This window comes from Fukomys damarensis, unplaced genomic scaffold (genome assembly GCF_012274545.1).
Source record: "Fukomys damarensis isolate Sample0158 unplaced genomic scaffold, DMR_v1.0_HiC HiC_scaffold_17, whole genome shotgun sequence".
NCBI lineage: Eukaryota > Metazoa > Chordata > Mammalia > Rodentia > Bathyergidae > Fukomys > Fukomys damarensis.
Genome location: NW_022900929.1, coordinates 375,889 through 391,732, shown reverse-complemented (window position 1 = coordinate 391,732; position 15,844 = coordinate 375,889). Strand labels below are relative to the sequence as shown.

The 15,844-nt window shown below is 35.8% G+C and overlaps 1 protein-coding gene across 1 annotated transcript in view; it reads right to left on the bottom strand.

Annotated features, from left to right (window-relative positions):
- Nucleotides 1-9,420: 9,420 nt before the first annotated feature.
- LOC104854350 (cytochrome P450 3A14) overlaps nucleotides 9,421-15,844 on the bottom strand; it is a 47,271-nt gene continuing 40,847 nt past the window's right edge. Inside the window, exons 12-13 of the mRNA XM_010612844.3 lie at nucleotides 13,202-13,364; nucleotides 9,421-10,871 (exon numbers count right to left, since the gene is read on the bottom strand). Of these exons, the coding sequence (XP_010611146.1) occupies nucleotides 10,776-10,871; nucleotides 13,202-13,364 (259 nt within the window). The 3' untranslated portion in view covers nucleotides 9,421-10,775. The remainder of the gene's footprint in view (nucleotides 10,872-13,201; nucleotides 13,365-15,844) is intronic.

The following is a 15,844-nucleotide window of genomic DNA, read 5'->3' as shown; positions in this document are numbered from 1 at the left end:
TGACTTTCAGCTGTCACTCCATCCTATGTCTCTACAATGTGCAGACTTCATTTTATATTCTTCCACCACTAATTCCACAGATGGCCATTGGGACTCCTCCCATTGGGATCCTGTAGGCCTGTGTAATAAATCTCCTACATAGTTTATATAGGTGAAAACATAGTTAAATTGTTTTTCTAGTGAACTTTAATACACCATATATAATTATTTCTGCTTTATTTTCCATTGTTAATGGTGACATGCTTGTTGCATCAGTGTGACTGTTAATGGCCAGAGCCTGCTATATTGATTATGCTCAAAACTTGCTACAAGCAGTGCAGGCTGTAAGGAGTTAAATCTCTCAATTGGTTTAGTTTAAGATTTAAAATAGGAAGACAAGATCTAAAGGAGTAGGGGAAGTGGGAGGGGTAGGAAAAAGGAAAGAAGGGAAAAGTAAAAAATATGACAAAAGAAAAAATGGAAACAAAGTCTTTGTAAATAGGGGAGGGTGGAGGGGGTGAAGGGAGAGCAGGGTAATGGGGAGAAAAGAAGAACCAAGGTGCATCATGTAGAGGTACAAGATCCCAATGATGATTGTAACTGTATTGTATCTAAAAGGTACTAATAAATTTACTATAAATTAAAAATAGAAGTGAGGCCAGCCAACAAGGTGAGATCTGGGGAAAGCAGCTCGACTGAGATATCGCATCTCCCTCTGCCCACCTGGACCCAGCCCACAGGTCCGGAGAGCTGCACCCTCTGTTGTGGGCACCACCATGGCTGCTCTAGCCCCAGGAGGGTAGCCAGGCCCCCCCCCGCTCTTAGATCCCCTGAATGTGCCAGTCCTTGGACCTTCTCTGCGGAGACATAACTGGTTATAAAGGGTAATTTTCTGAGCTCCCAAATTTGAACATCTTTAAAGAAAGGGCAGGGGAAACATGTGATAGAACTGTCTGGAGTTCAACCTTGCAGGAGGTCGGGGAGCTCAAATTAGTCTTTGTGGCCTGAGGTCAGACTGCATTGTGGAGTTCTGCCTTTGACTAGAGGAAATAGGGGATTTGGTTTTGCACATAGCTGCACATGATGTGTGATACAACAGCAGAGGTATAGTCTGAAAGAGGCCCTTCAAAGTCATTTTTTTGTCCTTTTCTTTCTTTCCTTCATTCCACTCTGTAAATTCTTTTTTCTGTCCCCTTTCACTAACTCAGTCTCTTGCTCCACCATATTGGCCCTCAGCTCCTTTTCCATTGCTGCTCCTGCCCTAACTCAGATTTCTTCTTTTATCATTTTTTCATTTTAATTAATGTTCTTTTTTTTTTCTATCATTGAGCCTCACTAAAGGGTTGGTAGTTGCAAGGAACAGTGAGCCCCTATAGCTGTTAAGGGGATATATTCTTGTCCTTATACTTGAACTCTGTCTATCCCTTTTGAGTCTTACAGTCTCCTAAAGATTGTGTGGTCATTCTATGCCTTCTGGATTCACTTGAAAACTTCTCCAGCTCTTTTACTTGTTTACTCTTCTCATCCTAATTAGGTCTAGGCTCCCAACCTAAATAGTAAATATACCATATTGAGGAGTTTGTTCACTGCAGACATTTTTGGGCTGCTTCTTGATTTTAATTTAATTCGCATGGTTGGAGGGTGATGGATTGATTACTACCACAAGTGATCAATTTGCAGGAGGGGATTGATCCTGTTGTGTTGCTGATTGTATCAATTGGGATAAGAAATAGGAATTGATTAGACAAGTTCTTTCTCTGCTATTGTGAAAGTGAGAATGTCTATGAGTCATTAGAGAGTTGGGTGCTGAAGTGCAAAGATATCAGGAAGATTTAATAACCCAGAGATTGAATCAAAGACAAACCAATAGCAAAAATAAAAATGAGAAAACACTTAACCAAGACACAAAGACAGACTTGCAGTACACCAATGGTGAACAGTAGGCCAAAGGAGGATGAAAAGTCTGATAGTGAACCACCAGGAAACTCAGAACTCAGAGCACAGGAAGTAACAAAACAGATCAATCAGGCTCTAGAAAAATTCAAAACAGAAATAATTTCCCAGATAACCATAGAGATGGTGAGCAAAATGAAAGTCATGATTCAAGACTACACAAGAGAAACTGACAAAAAAATAGATGAGCTCAGGACCATAATAGAAGCCATGAAGGCCCAGCATAAGAAAAAAATGGAAACAATGAATGCCCAACAGAGGAAAGAAATGGAATCCATAAAACAGATTCAAACAGATATCCAGGAGAATTAAAAACTCTATTGAAAGTGTATGCAACAGAATAAAAGATTGTGAAGATAGAATCTCAGACATAGAAGATAAGATTGCAGTCAGTGACTGTGAAAAGAGAGGCCTCTTAAAAACAGTAAGGGATCATGAGAAATCGATCCAACAACTCTTAGATGATGCAAAGAAGAATAACATAAGACAGATAGGAATCCATGAAGTAGCAGGAGAAAATATAAATGACATAAAAAAGTGGTTCACAGAATTAATGACAGAAAACTTTCCAAACAGAGGGGAAGAATTTGGCATACAGATAAGTGAGGCATATAGGACTCCAACTAGCCACGATATAAAAAACTACACCTAGATATATAATAATCAAGATTCCAGAAACCCAACAGAAGAACAAAATACTACAAGCAGTAAAAGAAAAGAAAAGAAATCACATGCAAAGGAAAGACCATCAGAATCACAACAGACTTTTCAACACAAACCCTCAGGTCAAGGAGCGCCTGGAGTGAGGTATTTCAAGTACTAAAAGAAAACAACCTCCAAACTAGACTGATGTATCCTGCAAAACTCTCTTGCAAAATGGATGGTTAAATAAGATACTTCCATGACAAAGAACACTTGAGAAACTTCATGAATACCAAAGTAGCACTACAAGCAATTCTAAACAATATCCTATAAAGACAATGAAGATCACAACATCATGAGGCCCAACAGAGCAAATAAAATAGTCAAGGCAAGAAACTAAAAGGAGAGAGAAAAAAAGAGCCAACAAAAGAAAATAACACGACAATAATAAGTCAGTATATATCAGTTATAACCATCAATGTCAATGGCCTCAACTCACCAATCAATAGAATTAGACTGGCAGAGTGGATTAAGAAGCAAAATACAACAATATGTTGTATACAAGAAACACACCTAATGCAAAAAGAAGCCCATATACTGAAAGTGAAAGGATGGAAAACAATTCTCCATGTGACAGAGGCCCAGAAATAAGCAGCAGTAGCAATCTTATTCACAGATAAAGTAAATTTCAAACCAAAACTGATCAAGAGAGACAAAGAAGGCCTCCACATTCTTGTAAAGGGAATGATTCAAGAGGAAGAGATGACAATCATAAGCATATATGCACCAAATATAAATGCCCCCAACTATATAAAACAAATATTAGGAAACATGAAAAACCAAATAAGCACTAATACAATTGTAGTGGGGGATCTAAATACCCCACTATCACAAATAGACAGATCATCTAGGCAAAAAAATTAACGATAAAATACTAGAACTAAACAAAGCTTTTGAACTCATGGACTTCTTAGATGTTTATAGAGTGTTCCACCCCACAAAATCAGAATATATATTCTTTTCAGCTGCACATGGGTCATTCTCCAAGATAGATCACATACTAGCTCACAGAACAGGTTTGAATGAATGCAAAAGAATTGAAGTTATTACCTGTATATTATAAGATCATAGTGCAATAAAGCTAGAGATCAGTAGTTTAAGAAACTGTAGGAACTTCACAAACACATGGAAATTGAACAACACTCTCCTGAACAATCAATGGATCACAGAGGAAATGAAAGAAGAAATCAGACAGTTTTTACAAATAAACAAAAATGCCAGTACAACATACAGGAATCTATGGGAGACAGTGAAAGAAGTTTTATGTGGAAAATTCATAGCACTGAACACCAACACTAGGAAAATAGAACAAGTTCAAATAAACAACCTTATGATGAATCTCAGACTCTTAGAAAAACAAGAGCAAGAAAAACCCAAAACTCAAAGAGAGGAAATTATAAAGATTAGAGCAGAAACCAATGCAATGGAAACTAAGAAAACAATACAAAAAATAAATGAATCGAAGAGTTGGTTTTTTGAAAGACTGAATAAAATTGATAAACCCTTAGCAAACCTTATCAAATAAAGGAAAGAAAAGGCTCAGATCCATGCAATTAGAAATGAAAAAGGCAAAGTCACAACAGATCCCACAGAAATCCAGAGGATCATTAATACCCACTTTGAGAACCTGTACTCTAATAAAATGGAAAACACAGAAAAAATGGACAGGTTTCTAGATACTTTTGAATTACCAAAGTTGAACAAAGAAGATAGAAACATTTTAAACACCCCAATTACAATCAGTAAAATTGAAAATATAATTAAAACCTAGCAACAAAGAAAAGCCCAGGTCCTGATGGATTCACTGCTGAATTTTACAAGACATTTAGAGAAGAACTACTGCCATTACTCTTCAAACTTTTAAATGAAATTGAAAGCGAAGCAATACTTCTAAATTCATTCCTGGAGGCAAGTATCACTTTGATTCCCAAACCAGGGAAAGATGAAACTAAAAAAGAGACCTAAAGGCCAATCTCCTTAATGAATATACATATAAAACTCCTTAATAAGATATTAGTAAACAGAATACAGAGGATTATCAAGAAGATCATACATCCTGACAAAATTGGGTTTTTTCCAGGGATGCAAGGATGGTTCAACATACGTAAATCAATAAATGTAATACACTATATTAACAAAGTCAAGGACAAAAAACATGATCCTCTCGATAGATGCAGAAAAAGCATTTGACAAAATTCAACACACATTCATGATAAAAACCCTACAAAAATGGAATAGATGGTCTATATATCAACTTTATAAAGGCTATCTATGAAAAACCAACAGCCAACATCATATTAAATGGCCAAAAACTGAAAACCTTCACGTTAAAATTAGGAACAAGACAAGGATGCCCACTAACACCACTCCTCTTCGATATAGTTCTGGAAACATTAACCATAGCAATTAGACAAGAGAAAGAAATTAAAGCAATAAAGATAGGAAAGGAAGAATTTAAACTGTCATTATTCGGTGATGATATGATACACTACATTGAAGACCAAAAAAACTGCACCAAAAGACTTCTAGACTTAATTGACAGATTCAGTAGAGTAGCTGGATATAAGGTGAACACCCCAAAATGAATAGCCTTCTTGTACACAAATAACAGACTCACTGAGAGAGAAATTAGGCAAAAAATTCCTTTCACAATAACTTTCAAAAAAATGAAGTATCTAGGAATCAATCTAACAAAAGATGTAAATATCTCTACTCTGAAAACTATAGCACTCTGAAAAAAGAAATTGAAGAGAATATACAAAAAAATGGAAAGATATGCCCTGCTCCTGGGTAGGAAGAATCAACATAGTGAAAATGGCCATACTACTAAAAATGCTGTACAGATTCAAAGCAATGCCAATTGAAATTCCAATACTGTACTTCACTGAGCTAGAAAGAAGAATCCAAAAATTCATTTGGATAGTGCATATATATTTACAATTGTCATATGTTCCTCTTGAATTGCTCCCTTTAGAAGGATGTAGTGGCATTCATTGTCTTTTTTAATCAGTTTTGGTTTGAAATTTACTTTGTCTGCAAATAAGATTGCTACCCCTGCTTTTTTCTGAGCCCCTGTCACATGAAGAATTGTTTTCCATCCTTTCACTATCAGTCTGTGGGCTTCTTTTTTATATTTGGTGTGTTTCTTCTATATAACATATTGTTGTATTTTGCTTCTTAATCCATTCTGCCATTCTATTTCTCTTGATTAGTGAGTTGGGGCCATTGACATTGATGATTATAACTGATATATACTGACTTATTATTGTCATGTTATTGTCCTTTTGTTGACACTTTTTTCTTTTTCACCTTCTCCTTTTAGTTTCTTTCCTTGCCTATGTGATTTGCTCTGTTGGGCCTCATGCTGTTCTGACCATCACTGTCTGTTTCTAGAATATTGTTTAGAATTCCCTGTAGTGCTGGTTTGGTATTTATGAAGTTTCACAGGTGTTCTTCGTCATGAAAGTATCTTATTTAACCAACCATTTTGAAAGAGAGTTTTGCAGGATCCATCAGTCTAGGTTGGAGGTTGTTTTCTTTCAGTACTTGAAATACCTCACTCCAGGCTCTCCTTGAGCTAAGGGTTTGTGTTTAAAGGTCTGTTGTGATTCTGATGGTCTTTCCTTTGCATGTGATTTTTTTCTTTTCTTTTACTGCTTGTAGTATTTTGTTCTTCTGTTGGTTTTCTGGGATCTTGATTATTATTTGTCTAGATGCAGATTTTTTTTGATCGTGGCTAGTTGGGTTCTTATATGCCTCACTTATCTGAATGTCAAATTCTTCCCCTCTGTTTGGGAAGTTTTCTGTCATTAATTCTGTGAACAGCTTTTTTAAGTCATTTGTATTTTCTCATGCTACTTCGTGGATTCCTATCAGTTTTATGTTATTCTTCTTTGTGTCATCTAGGAGTTGTTGGATCGATTTCTCATGATCCTCTACTGTTCTTAAGAGGCCTTTCTTTTCACAATCACTGACTGCAATCTTATCTTTTATAACTGAGATTCTAACTTCGCATTCTTTTATTCTGTTGCATACACTTTCAATGGAGCGTTTAATCTCCTGGATATCTGTTTGAATCTGTTTTATGGATTCCATTTCTTTCCTCTGTTGGGCATTCATTGTTTCTATTTCTTTCTTATGCTGAGCCTTCATGGCTTCTATTATGGTCCTGAGCTCATCTATTTTTTTGTCAGTTTCTGTTGTAGAGTCTTGAAACATGACTTTCACTTTGCTCACCATCTCTATGTTTATCTGGGAAATTATTTCTGTTCAACCATCCCATCTTTAACAAAGGAGCCAAACACCCTCACTGGAGGAAACATAGCCTCTTTGAGAAATGGTGTTGGAAAAATTGGGTTTCAAATTGCTAAAGATTAAAATTAGACCTATATCTCTTACCATGTACTGACTTAAAATCAAAATGTGTTAAATATCTAAATATCAAAACAGAATCACTAACCTGGCTTGAAGATATTGCCTTAGAAAATATTTCAAGAACAAAACCTCAGTTACAGATGAACTAGCACAATCAACAAATGGGATCTCTTCTTAACAAAATGCTTCAGCACAGCAAGAGAAATGAGCAACGGTGTGAAAAAACAACCCACAATATGGGAAAAAAATTTTCACCAGCTGTTCCTCAGACAAGGGTCTACTATCCAGAATATATAAAGAACTGAAAAAAACCATACCTCCTAAATTTAAAGACAAAATCCAAAAATGGGCATCTGAAATGAACACACATTTCTCAGACAAAGAAGTAGAAATAGCAAAGAAACATATGAAAAAATGTTCAATATCAGTGGCCATTCAAGAGATGCAAATGAAAACAAGGCTGAGAATCAACCTTTCTCCAGAAAGTATGGTTGCTATCATGAAATCAACTAAAAATAATTGCTGGTGGGGATGTAGGCAAAGAGCAACCGTGATCCACTGCAGGTGGGAGTGTACACTGGTGCAACCATTGTGGAAGTCTGTATGGAAATCCCTCAAAGAAGTAGGATTGGAAGTTCCATTTCAGCCAGTTGTTCCCCTGTTGTGCATGTTCCTCAAGGAGTTAAAAAATTGTACCTCAGTAATGTATGTTCACCCATGTTCATAGAAGCACAATTTGTAATAGCTAAAACTTTGAAACAGCCCATTTTCACATTAACTGGAGACTGGATAAAGAAAATTTGTTTTTTTTTTAATAAAATGGAGTAATACTCAGCCATAAAAATGAGAAATTAGAGAACTTCATTGATAAACAGATGCACATTGAGGGAATATTCTTAAGTGAAATAAATAGGACAAGTGGAAACACTGAATAGTTTTTCTCTTGTAGAAACTGAAAGTGTAAATAAGGACTAAAAGGTATAATAGTTAATGTGAAATAGGAAGAAAAGGTGCAAAGGGCAAGGGGAAATGGGAGAGGTGGTGGAAAGGAAAGAAGGGAATGGAAGTATTATGAGAAAATTAAAAAATGGAAACAAACTCTGTGTAGATAGGAAGGGAGCATTTGAAGGGAGGACAGGGGAATGGGGAAAAATAAGAACCAACATGGATTATGTAAAGGTGAAAATTTCCAATGATTAATATTATTATACTATATACTTTAAATGTACCCATAAAATTAATCTAAAAAACCCTAAATGGGAAATAATCACTCAAATTTTCCCAGGAGTAAGATCCCTGCAACCACTAAAAGACATTAGGCTCCTCTTCATATAACAAGTCTCCAGTTCTGCTCTGACTAGTTAGAAAAAATCACCAGAAATAGACACTGGTAGTCTCTCTAATATCCCCTTTTGCTTCAACAAGCTCCTGACAGGTTCACCAAGCTCTCTTCTGTTAAACAGGCAGCCCAATGTTTCTCCATATATACACACTAACTCCTCTCTCATTGTCTTCAGATAGGTTTCCCCCTCAGCCCAGCCATCATCCTAAATTAGAGAGTATATAATCCCCAATATGTAGGGCCTACAATTCTTTTCAGCAAGATGGAGCTTTATGAAGATAGAGACCTCCACTCCCTCAGCAGCCTATAAAGAATTATGAGGATTCATATCTCTCCAGGGGAAACCAGGCAGGCAATTAGGGCATAGCAGTGCATGGGACAATTGGGCATGATCCCTTAATCATAGAGACCTATTAATCACAGAGATTCAGGACCCATGCATAGAACAGAGTTTCAGTCCTGCACCTGATAGCAAGAAGAGAATGCTGTCTTCAATTCTTCTGGTATGAGATCAAGCCAAGACCTGCACCTAATATCACTCTTCTGGCATAAGATCAAGTGGGGTTTTGATAGCATGGCTGACATTTGATGTCAGAGCAGAAACAATGAAGGATTGTGTTCATTAAGCTCATGGCTTCTGTGAGCCTTGTCACCAGCCCACCATACACTCATCAAAGCAAACTTCTTTCCTGCTTTAAGTGGCACACACTCACTCTGCAGAACTCTTGTTTTCACAATACTTTTGCTTTTGAGCATTTCTATTGTGCTTCTTTTTCTTGTTCTTTTCCCCTGAATAAATATTAAACTGTCATATTCATCAATAGTCCCATCCAGTTATTTCAATGGAACAGTAATAATCTGGAAAGGCTACTTGCTCATAACAATACCTGAAAACTGGTATACATACACACATTCACACATACAATCTACATCTATTGTACATCTATGTAGAAAAGTGTGGATTTACACTGAAATATCCCATTCCAGTCTGACTTTACAACATTTGTTCCAGTTTTCTCTCCTTCTCAGGTAGTGATTCCCCTCACCAATAGTGAAAAACCAGGCTTCCATTATCATTGGTACATTTATTTATTTGATAGATTCTTTTTCACAGAGCCAACTTCCATCCATCCCTTCTCACCCATAGATGCCTCCTTACTACACTCGGGTTCTCCACAGCCTATTTAGGCAATGGCTGCTAGTGCCAGGACACCTCTTGGTGTGCACCCTTTCCCACCTTGCTGGGAGCTATCAGATCCATGCTAGGCTTCCCTTGCACATGGATATGTTCTTATCGACCTTGGTCTGACCTGGACCCACCATGACTCTTTCTTCCAATCCACTCTGTGGCCATCATGTTGTGCCTTACCTACTGGATTTAGGAGTGGATTACACAGAAAGGGCAGAAAAAGAGCAATAAAGAAGAATGAAATCTCTATGACTACTGTTGCTAAAGGAACTGGGAAAATTCTTTCAGTGTTGCCCCCAAATCACCTGATCAAAAGCTGGTTTGTATTTCCTGTTGTTGTTTAATTTTGATTGTATTAAGGGATCAGGGAGTTGAAGACAGAATACAAAGAGGTATAAGGAAATATGTTTCTAGGGCTGAGGATGTAGCTTGATATTAAAGTGCATACCTAGCACATTCATGTGTTCCATTCCTAGGAAGGAAGGAATGAAGGAAAGGAGGAAGGAAGGAAAAAAGGAAGGAAGGAAGGACATTTGTCTGCTTCCAGAAATATCTGGGAAGATGATGCTAAATCAGAACTAATAAAGTAATTAATGCATCATTTGAGTTTCATAAAAACATATGCATCACAATGGTAGAATTAAATCATGGATATACTTTCCAAACAATGGTAAAAATCAGAGGAATAACACCCACCTATCTTGGTAAGCAAATGAGATCAGAGAAAGGGCCCACAAGACCAGTGACTATGATGACTGAAAATCATTTCTGGTTCTCTATGTTCTCTAGCTTCCCTCTTAATGTTCATTAAAAAAATCATATATTATCAAAAGATATTTTTGTTCACATTTTTAAATAATAATTTTTTCAAAATATTACATATATTCCATACAAAGTTTACACTAAAGTCACAGCAATAATTCTCATTTTCATTAAAAATTGTTGATAAAATTAGTGAAAAGTGCTTCCTCATATCAGAGCTCAAATGGAATTGATGGTGCCCTCTATGCATAGAAGGAGATAGTCTTGTGAGAAACTATGAAAGTGAATGTACAGGTATGACACTCATTTACTCACAACAGATACAATCTAAACAGATATGGACCAAGTCCAAAGTGTGTACTGATTCCCTAAGAGTTTTTCAAGAGCAGTTTATTAATCTAATCTTCATATCGGTTTTATTCAACAGTAAATTAAAGTCTCCCTAAAGAACACAGCAGAAATTTCCAGGGAAGATCAGACTCCTCTTATGGCCTCATTTCTTGACACAACCTTCAGAATAATGGGTTTTTTTGGCTTAAGAATAGCTTCTGCACCTAATATCAGAGGGACCTGAAAATATTGAATAAGGATATTTAAAAGCAATAAATGAAAAATCAATAATCACAGAATCAAAATGGAAATGATACATTCAAACAATAATGCTTTCCAAACACGTAAAAATCAGTTCTAAATAATTAATCTTGGATTTCTTAAATATAATCTCTAAGCTATGTCAAGATCTGAGAGTGACTTTTATTGGTACATTTTAGGTATTCATTATTGGAGATTTGTACCTTTTCATAGTATATATTGATTCTTGATTTCCCCCATATCCTGCCCTCCCTTTAACCCCCCACACTTCCCTATTTACAAAGTCTTTGTTGCCATTTTTCTCATGTTATGCCTGAAATGTACCAATAAAATTAAATTTAAAAATCTGATAGTGAAAGCATTCATCTAAATGTCCATTCAGTAAATTACTGAGCACCTGTATAAGATGCTGAGATAAAATTAGGTTGAATTCTGTGCATTTTTGACCTAAAATTTAAGGGTAAGTTTCAACAATTCTAAACAGATTTTTTCATACTGGAAAACTGTCTTTGAATTTTATGTTGTTAAAACTTTCAAGATGATCATAAGTAGGTATTTTTTGTACATTTCAATATTTTTTCAGTACTCAATTCTAGAGTTTAATGCTGAAAAGCCTTTAGGAGACATCATGCTTCTGATTCATTACATTTCATCTTGACTCCCCAAAAAAGTACGGATAGGGAAAGTCTCAATTCTGCAGCACTTGGACTAATTCTCAGCCATATTATCCATTCTTCTCAGTGAGTAGGTCAGAGCCTTAGAGTAAGTTTCTTATATTAGTAGAGCAAATGGCATGCTTTCTAACTTTTATCATGGATATTGAAAAGTTCTAGCTTGTAGATGACAAGGAGCTTAGCAGGGAGGATTTGCTCCTTCCAAGGCATGCCAAAGGCCTGCTTTCTCCCTAGACTATTTCTATCTGTAGACATTTACAGGACACCTACATAGCTCCCCTAAAGCCAAAATATGAGATAATCACCACCACTACCCTGCTTTTCTCCCAAGAAGAAAGTCTGCTCATAGAGAGGTTGCATATTACATGCAGTCACAACTTCAGATTAACTTTATCAGTCATTGTTCATATTATTCAGTCACTGTTATTTTTTAGGAGAGGTATTTCAAGTCTTATATATACACCAGCTTATGATTTTACCCTACTATATAGTTTCCCAGGAAATGGACAGATATATAAACACACACATGCACATGTACAAATAACATTTATTAAACTTTTTCTTCTTTTTTTTTGTACCAGGCATCAAACTTGGGTCCTTGCACTTCCAAAGCAGATGACACAACTACTGAGATAAATCCCTGGCCCTAAATTTTTTAAATTAAAATAATCTGTAACTGGTATTAAGACCTCCAGTATAACAACAAATGATTCTTCAGCATTCTCTGAATGCTTGCAGTGGGCAAACTCTGCAAAACCACATTGGGAGTTTATAGAAGGAATAAAATGAGGTACTATAGAAGGAAGAAGGATATTCACCCATATATATATAAAAAACTAGAGAAACAAATTCTGTGGTTTAATGGCAAAGTATTAATGTAGGTAGTGATAACATCTTGCAGCACTCATTAGCGGAGCAGAGGAATAAATGGGTCATAGTCAAAATGGATAAGGCATTGGGATTAGGATTTGAAGATAAGAACACAACAAGGAGGAGAATGACATGAAGATCCCTGTACTTATAATGAGATTGTAAAAACTACATAGTTTATCTGGAGCAGATCTCATGAAATATGTTCTCAAATAGCTAGGTTATCTCTGAGTGGTGGAAGTCATTTAGGATATCTAAAATTACCTAGGACTGAGGATACTTTTAATATCCTCATGGATTTCAAGGTAGAGCCAGGGATTGAGATCCACTGTCACATGAGAGCTTCTTTAAATTCTAGTAAAGGAGAGTACCACTCAGGCACCATGCTGAAATGAATACTTCAGTTTATAACTTTTGCACAATGCATCCATCTCCACTTCACTTGAAACTGGAATATAAGACTTTGAATTTAAATGTATGCTATACCTCAAAAGAACTACACATAGCCCTATCAAACAAATTTGCATAAACTCTACATGATCTTTATAGCTCTGCTTTATAATTGCACACAGATTTACAGCACCACAACTCAAATACCCTTCAATTTTGTATGATTAGATCATATAGATCAAATAGATCCTCTTGCCATTGAACGAATTCTGAAAAAGTCAATAAGCATGTTCAGTTTTGCATTTAGACATATTTGTTTTTTTAAAAAACACCGCATAATAAAGCACTGTTTATAAAGAAAGTTAATTGACTGACCTGTGTTTCTTTACAAGGTTGGAAGGAGAAGTTCTGCAGAACTCGAATGATAGCAAGTTTGATGTTCATGAGAGCAAACCGCATGCCAATACAATTCCTGGGTCCATTCCCAAAGGGCATGTATATGTAAGGGTCAATGTTCTCCTTGTTCTTCTTACTGAACCTGGTGGGAAATAGTAGATGAAAACAATTGCAGTGAGGGATAGGTGGGGAAAGACACAGAAAATACAATTGAGATATGTTCTTATGTACACAACCTTCACATGATAAATATAATCACTGTGCACTGTGAACATGGAGTAATACAAATTTAAATATAATCACAAGAACTAAAGACAAATCAAACAAGTGAATTAAACAAATGCATAGGAGTTACAGCCTTGGATTTCTCAGCTAAACCCCTCCACGAAGAGTATACATGATATTTTGTGGGATGCTCATTGAAATCCTGCTATAGTTACTTCACTGTAAGCACTACACCCCAAAGATCCTTTCCACTACTCTTACCATTTAGGAGATTATAGTCCTGTTAAGATGAGATTGGGTGAATGTTGTGTGAGAGAAAATAAATCTCTAAACACTAAAATCTCATTCTAGTTGATGATATTTTTCTACTTTGAAGGCATATAGGAATTAGGCTAAATGACAAGAAAGTGTGTTCCCACCTCCACTCAAACTTATGTTAGTCAGATGCTCATTGATAAAGGAGGAGGAGAAATGAGTTTTCCCTGCCCTTCTCATCTCCTCTCTCTTCTTTTTACATCAGTTTCATCATGATTATTGTTTACCACCTCCTCCTCCTTGTCATTTCCAAAACTCCTCCTTTTCTCTCCTGCTCCACAGAGCAGTGAAAGTCAGATTATATACAAGGACAAAGGATGATTCTCTACTCTATTAATATTAATAACTTGCTTGTCTATCTCTCCCACTAGGCTAAAAATTATCTAAAGTTTAGAGCCCTGTATCATTCAAATTTGATTTGTCATTATCACATTATATAAATAAAAATATTGATTTAGAAACCATGATAACTGTGGCTCTAGAGAAAAATCAAAGCATATTTAGTATCCTAGATAACTATAGAGATGGAGACCAGAATGAAAGACATGTTTAGTGATTCTAGAATATATACAGATTTTTTTTAAAAAAGAGAGGACCTCAGGAACATGAAGGAAACAATGAACTCCTAGAATATGAAAGAAATGGAAACAATGAACACACAGCATAGGAAAGAAAAGGAATCCATGAAACAAATTTAAACAGATATCCAGATTAAAAATTTGAGATTAAATATTCCAGGGTATAAAGAATGAGAAAATAGATTCGTTAATAGGAAAATGGATACATATTGAAGATATACTCCTAAGTGAAATAAATGAGGTACACATGTGTAATACCGAATAGTTTCTCTGGTGTGAATAATCTGCAATGATACATAAGATCCTAATAAGATTACTGACATTTAGAAATGGGAAGAAAGGACCTAAAGGTGTAGGAAAGGTGGGATGGGTAGGGGAAGAGTAAAAAAGGAAAAGAAAAAAATGTGAGATAATGAAAAGATGGAAATAAGTGTTTGTAGATGGGGAGGGGAGGAGGGGGTGAAGGGAGGGCAGGGACAAGGGGAAAAAATGAGAACCAAGACTTGTCATGTAGAGGTACAAGATCCCAACAATGAATGTAACTGTACTGTATCCCTAAAATGTACCAATAAACTCAATTAAAGCTGAAAAAAATTTCCAGAGTATAAGCGCCAGAATGAGCCAATATGAGGACAGAATATCAGGTATAGAGGATAGGATTGTGGTTACTGATCTCAAAAGAGAGATTTCTTAAAAATAACAAGGAAACATGATAAATCAATCCAACAGCTATGTGATGATGTAAAGAAGAATAACGTAAGTTTGATTGGAGGCAATGAGAAATCAGAAGATAGGGCACAGAACATTAAAAAATTGTTCACAGAAGTAATGGCAGAAAACTTTCCAAACAGGAGGAATTTCCCATACACATAAGTGAGGCTTATAGGACTCCGATGAGCCATGATCAAAAAGTTTACACATAGGAATATAATGGTCAAGATCCCAGAAATTCAATAGAAGAATGAAATATTTAAATCAGTTAGAGAAAAGAAACAAATCATATATAAGAGAAAGCCCATCAGAATCACATCAGACTTCTCAAAACAAACCCTCAAATTAAAGAGAGTCTTGAGTGAAGTATTTCAAGCCCTAAAAGAAAACGAACTCCAACCCAGATTGATGTACACTGCAAAACCATCTTTCAAAATCATTGGAGAAATAAGATACTTTCATGACAAAGAACTCCTGAGGAACTTCATGAATATCAAAGTAGCATTCCAAGCAATTCTAATTAACATCATAGAAAAAATAATGAGGACTAAAACACCACAAACCCCAAAAGAATGAAGCCATTGGGCATCACAGTAAATTAAATGCAAAGGTGGAAATTTTTTAAAAAAAGAGCCAAGAACAAGAAAATATCATGACAATAAGTCAATACATATTTGTTATAAACACCAGTATTAATGGTATCAATTCACCAATCAAATAAATAGACTGGCAAAATGGTTCAAGATCCAAAATAAGCTGCATACAATAAACACATGTAATTAAAAAAGAAATT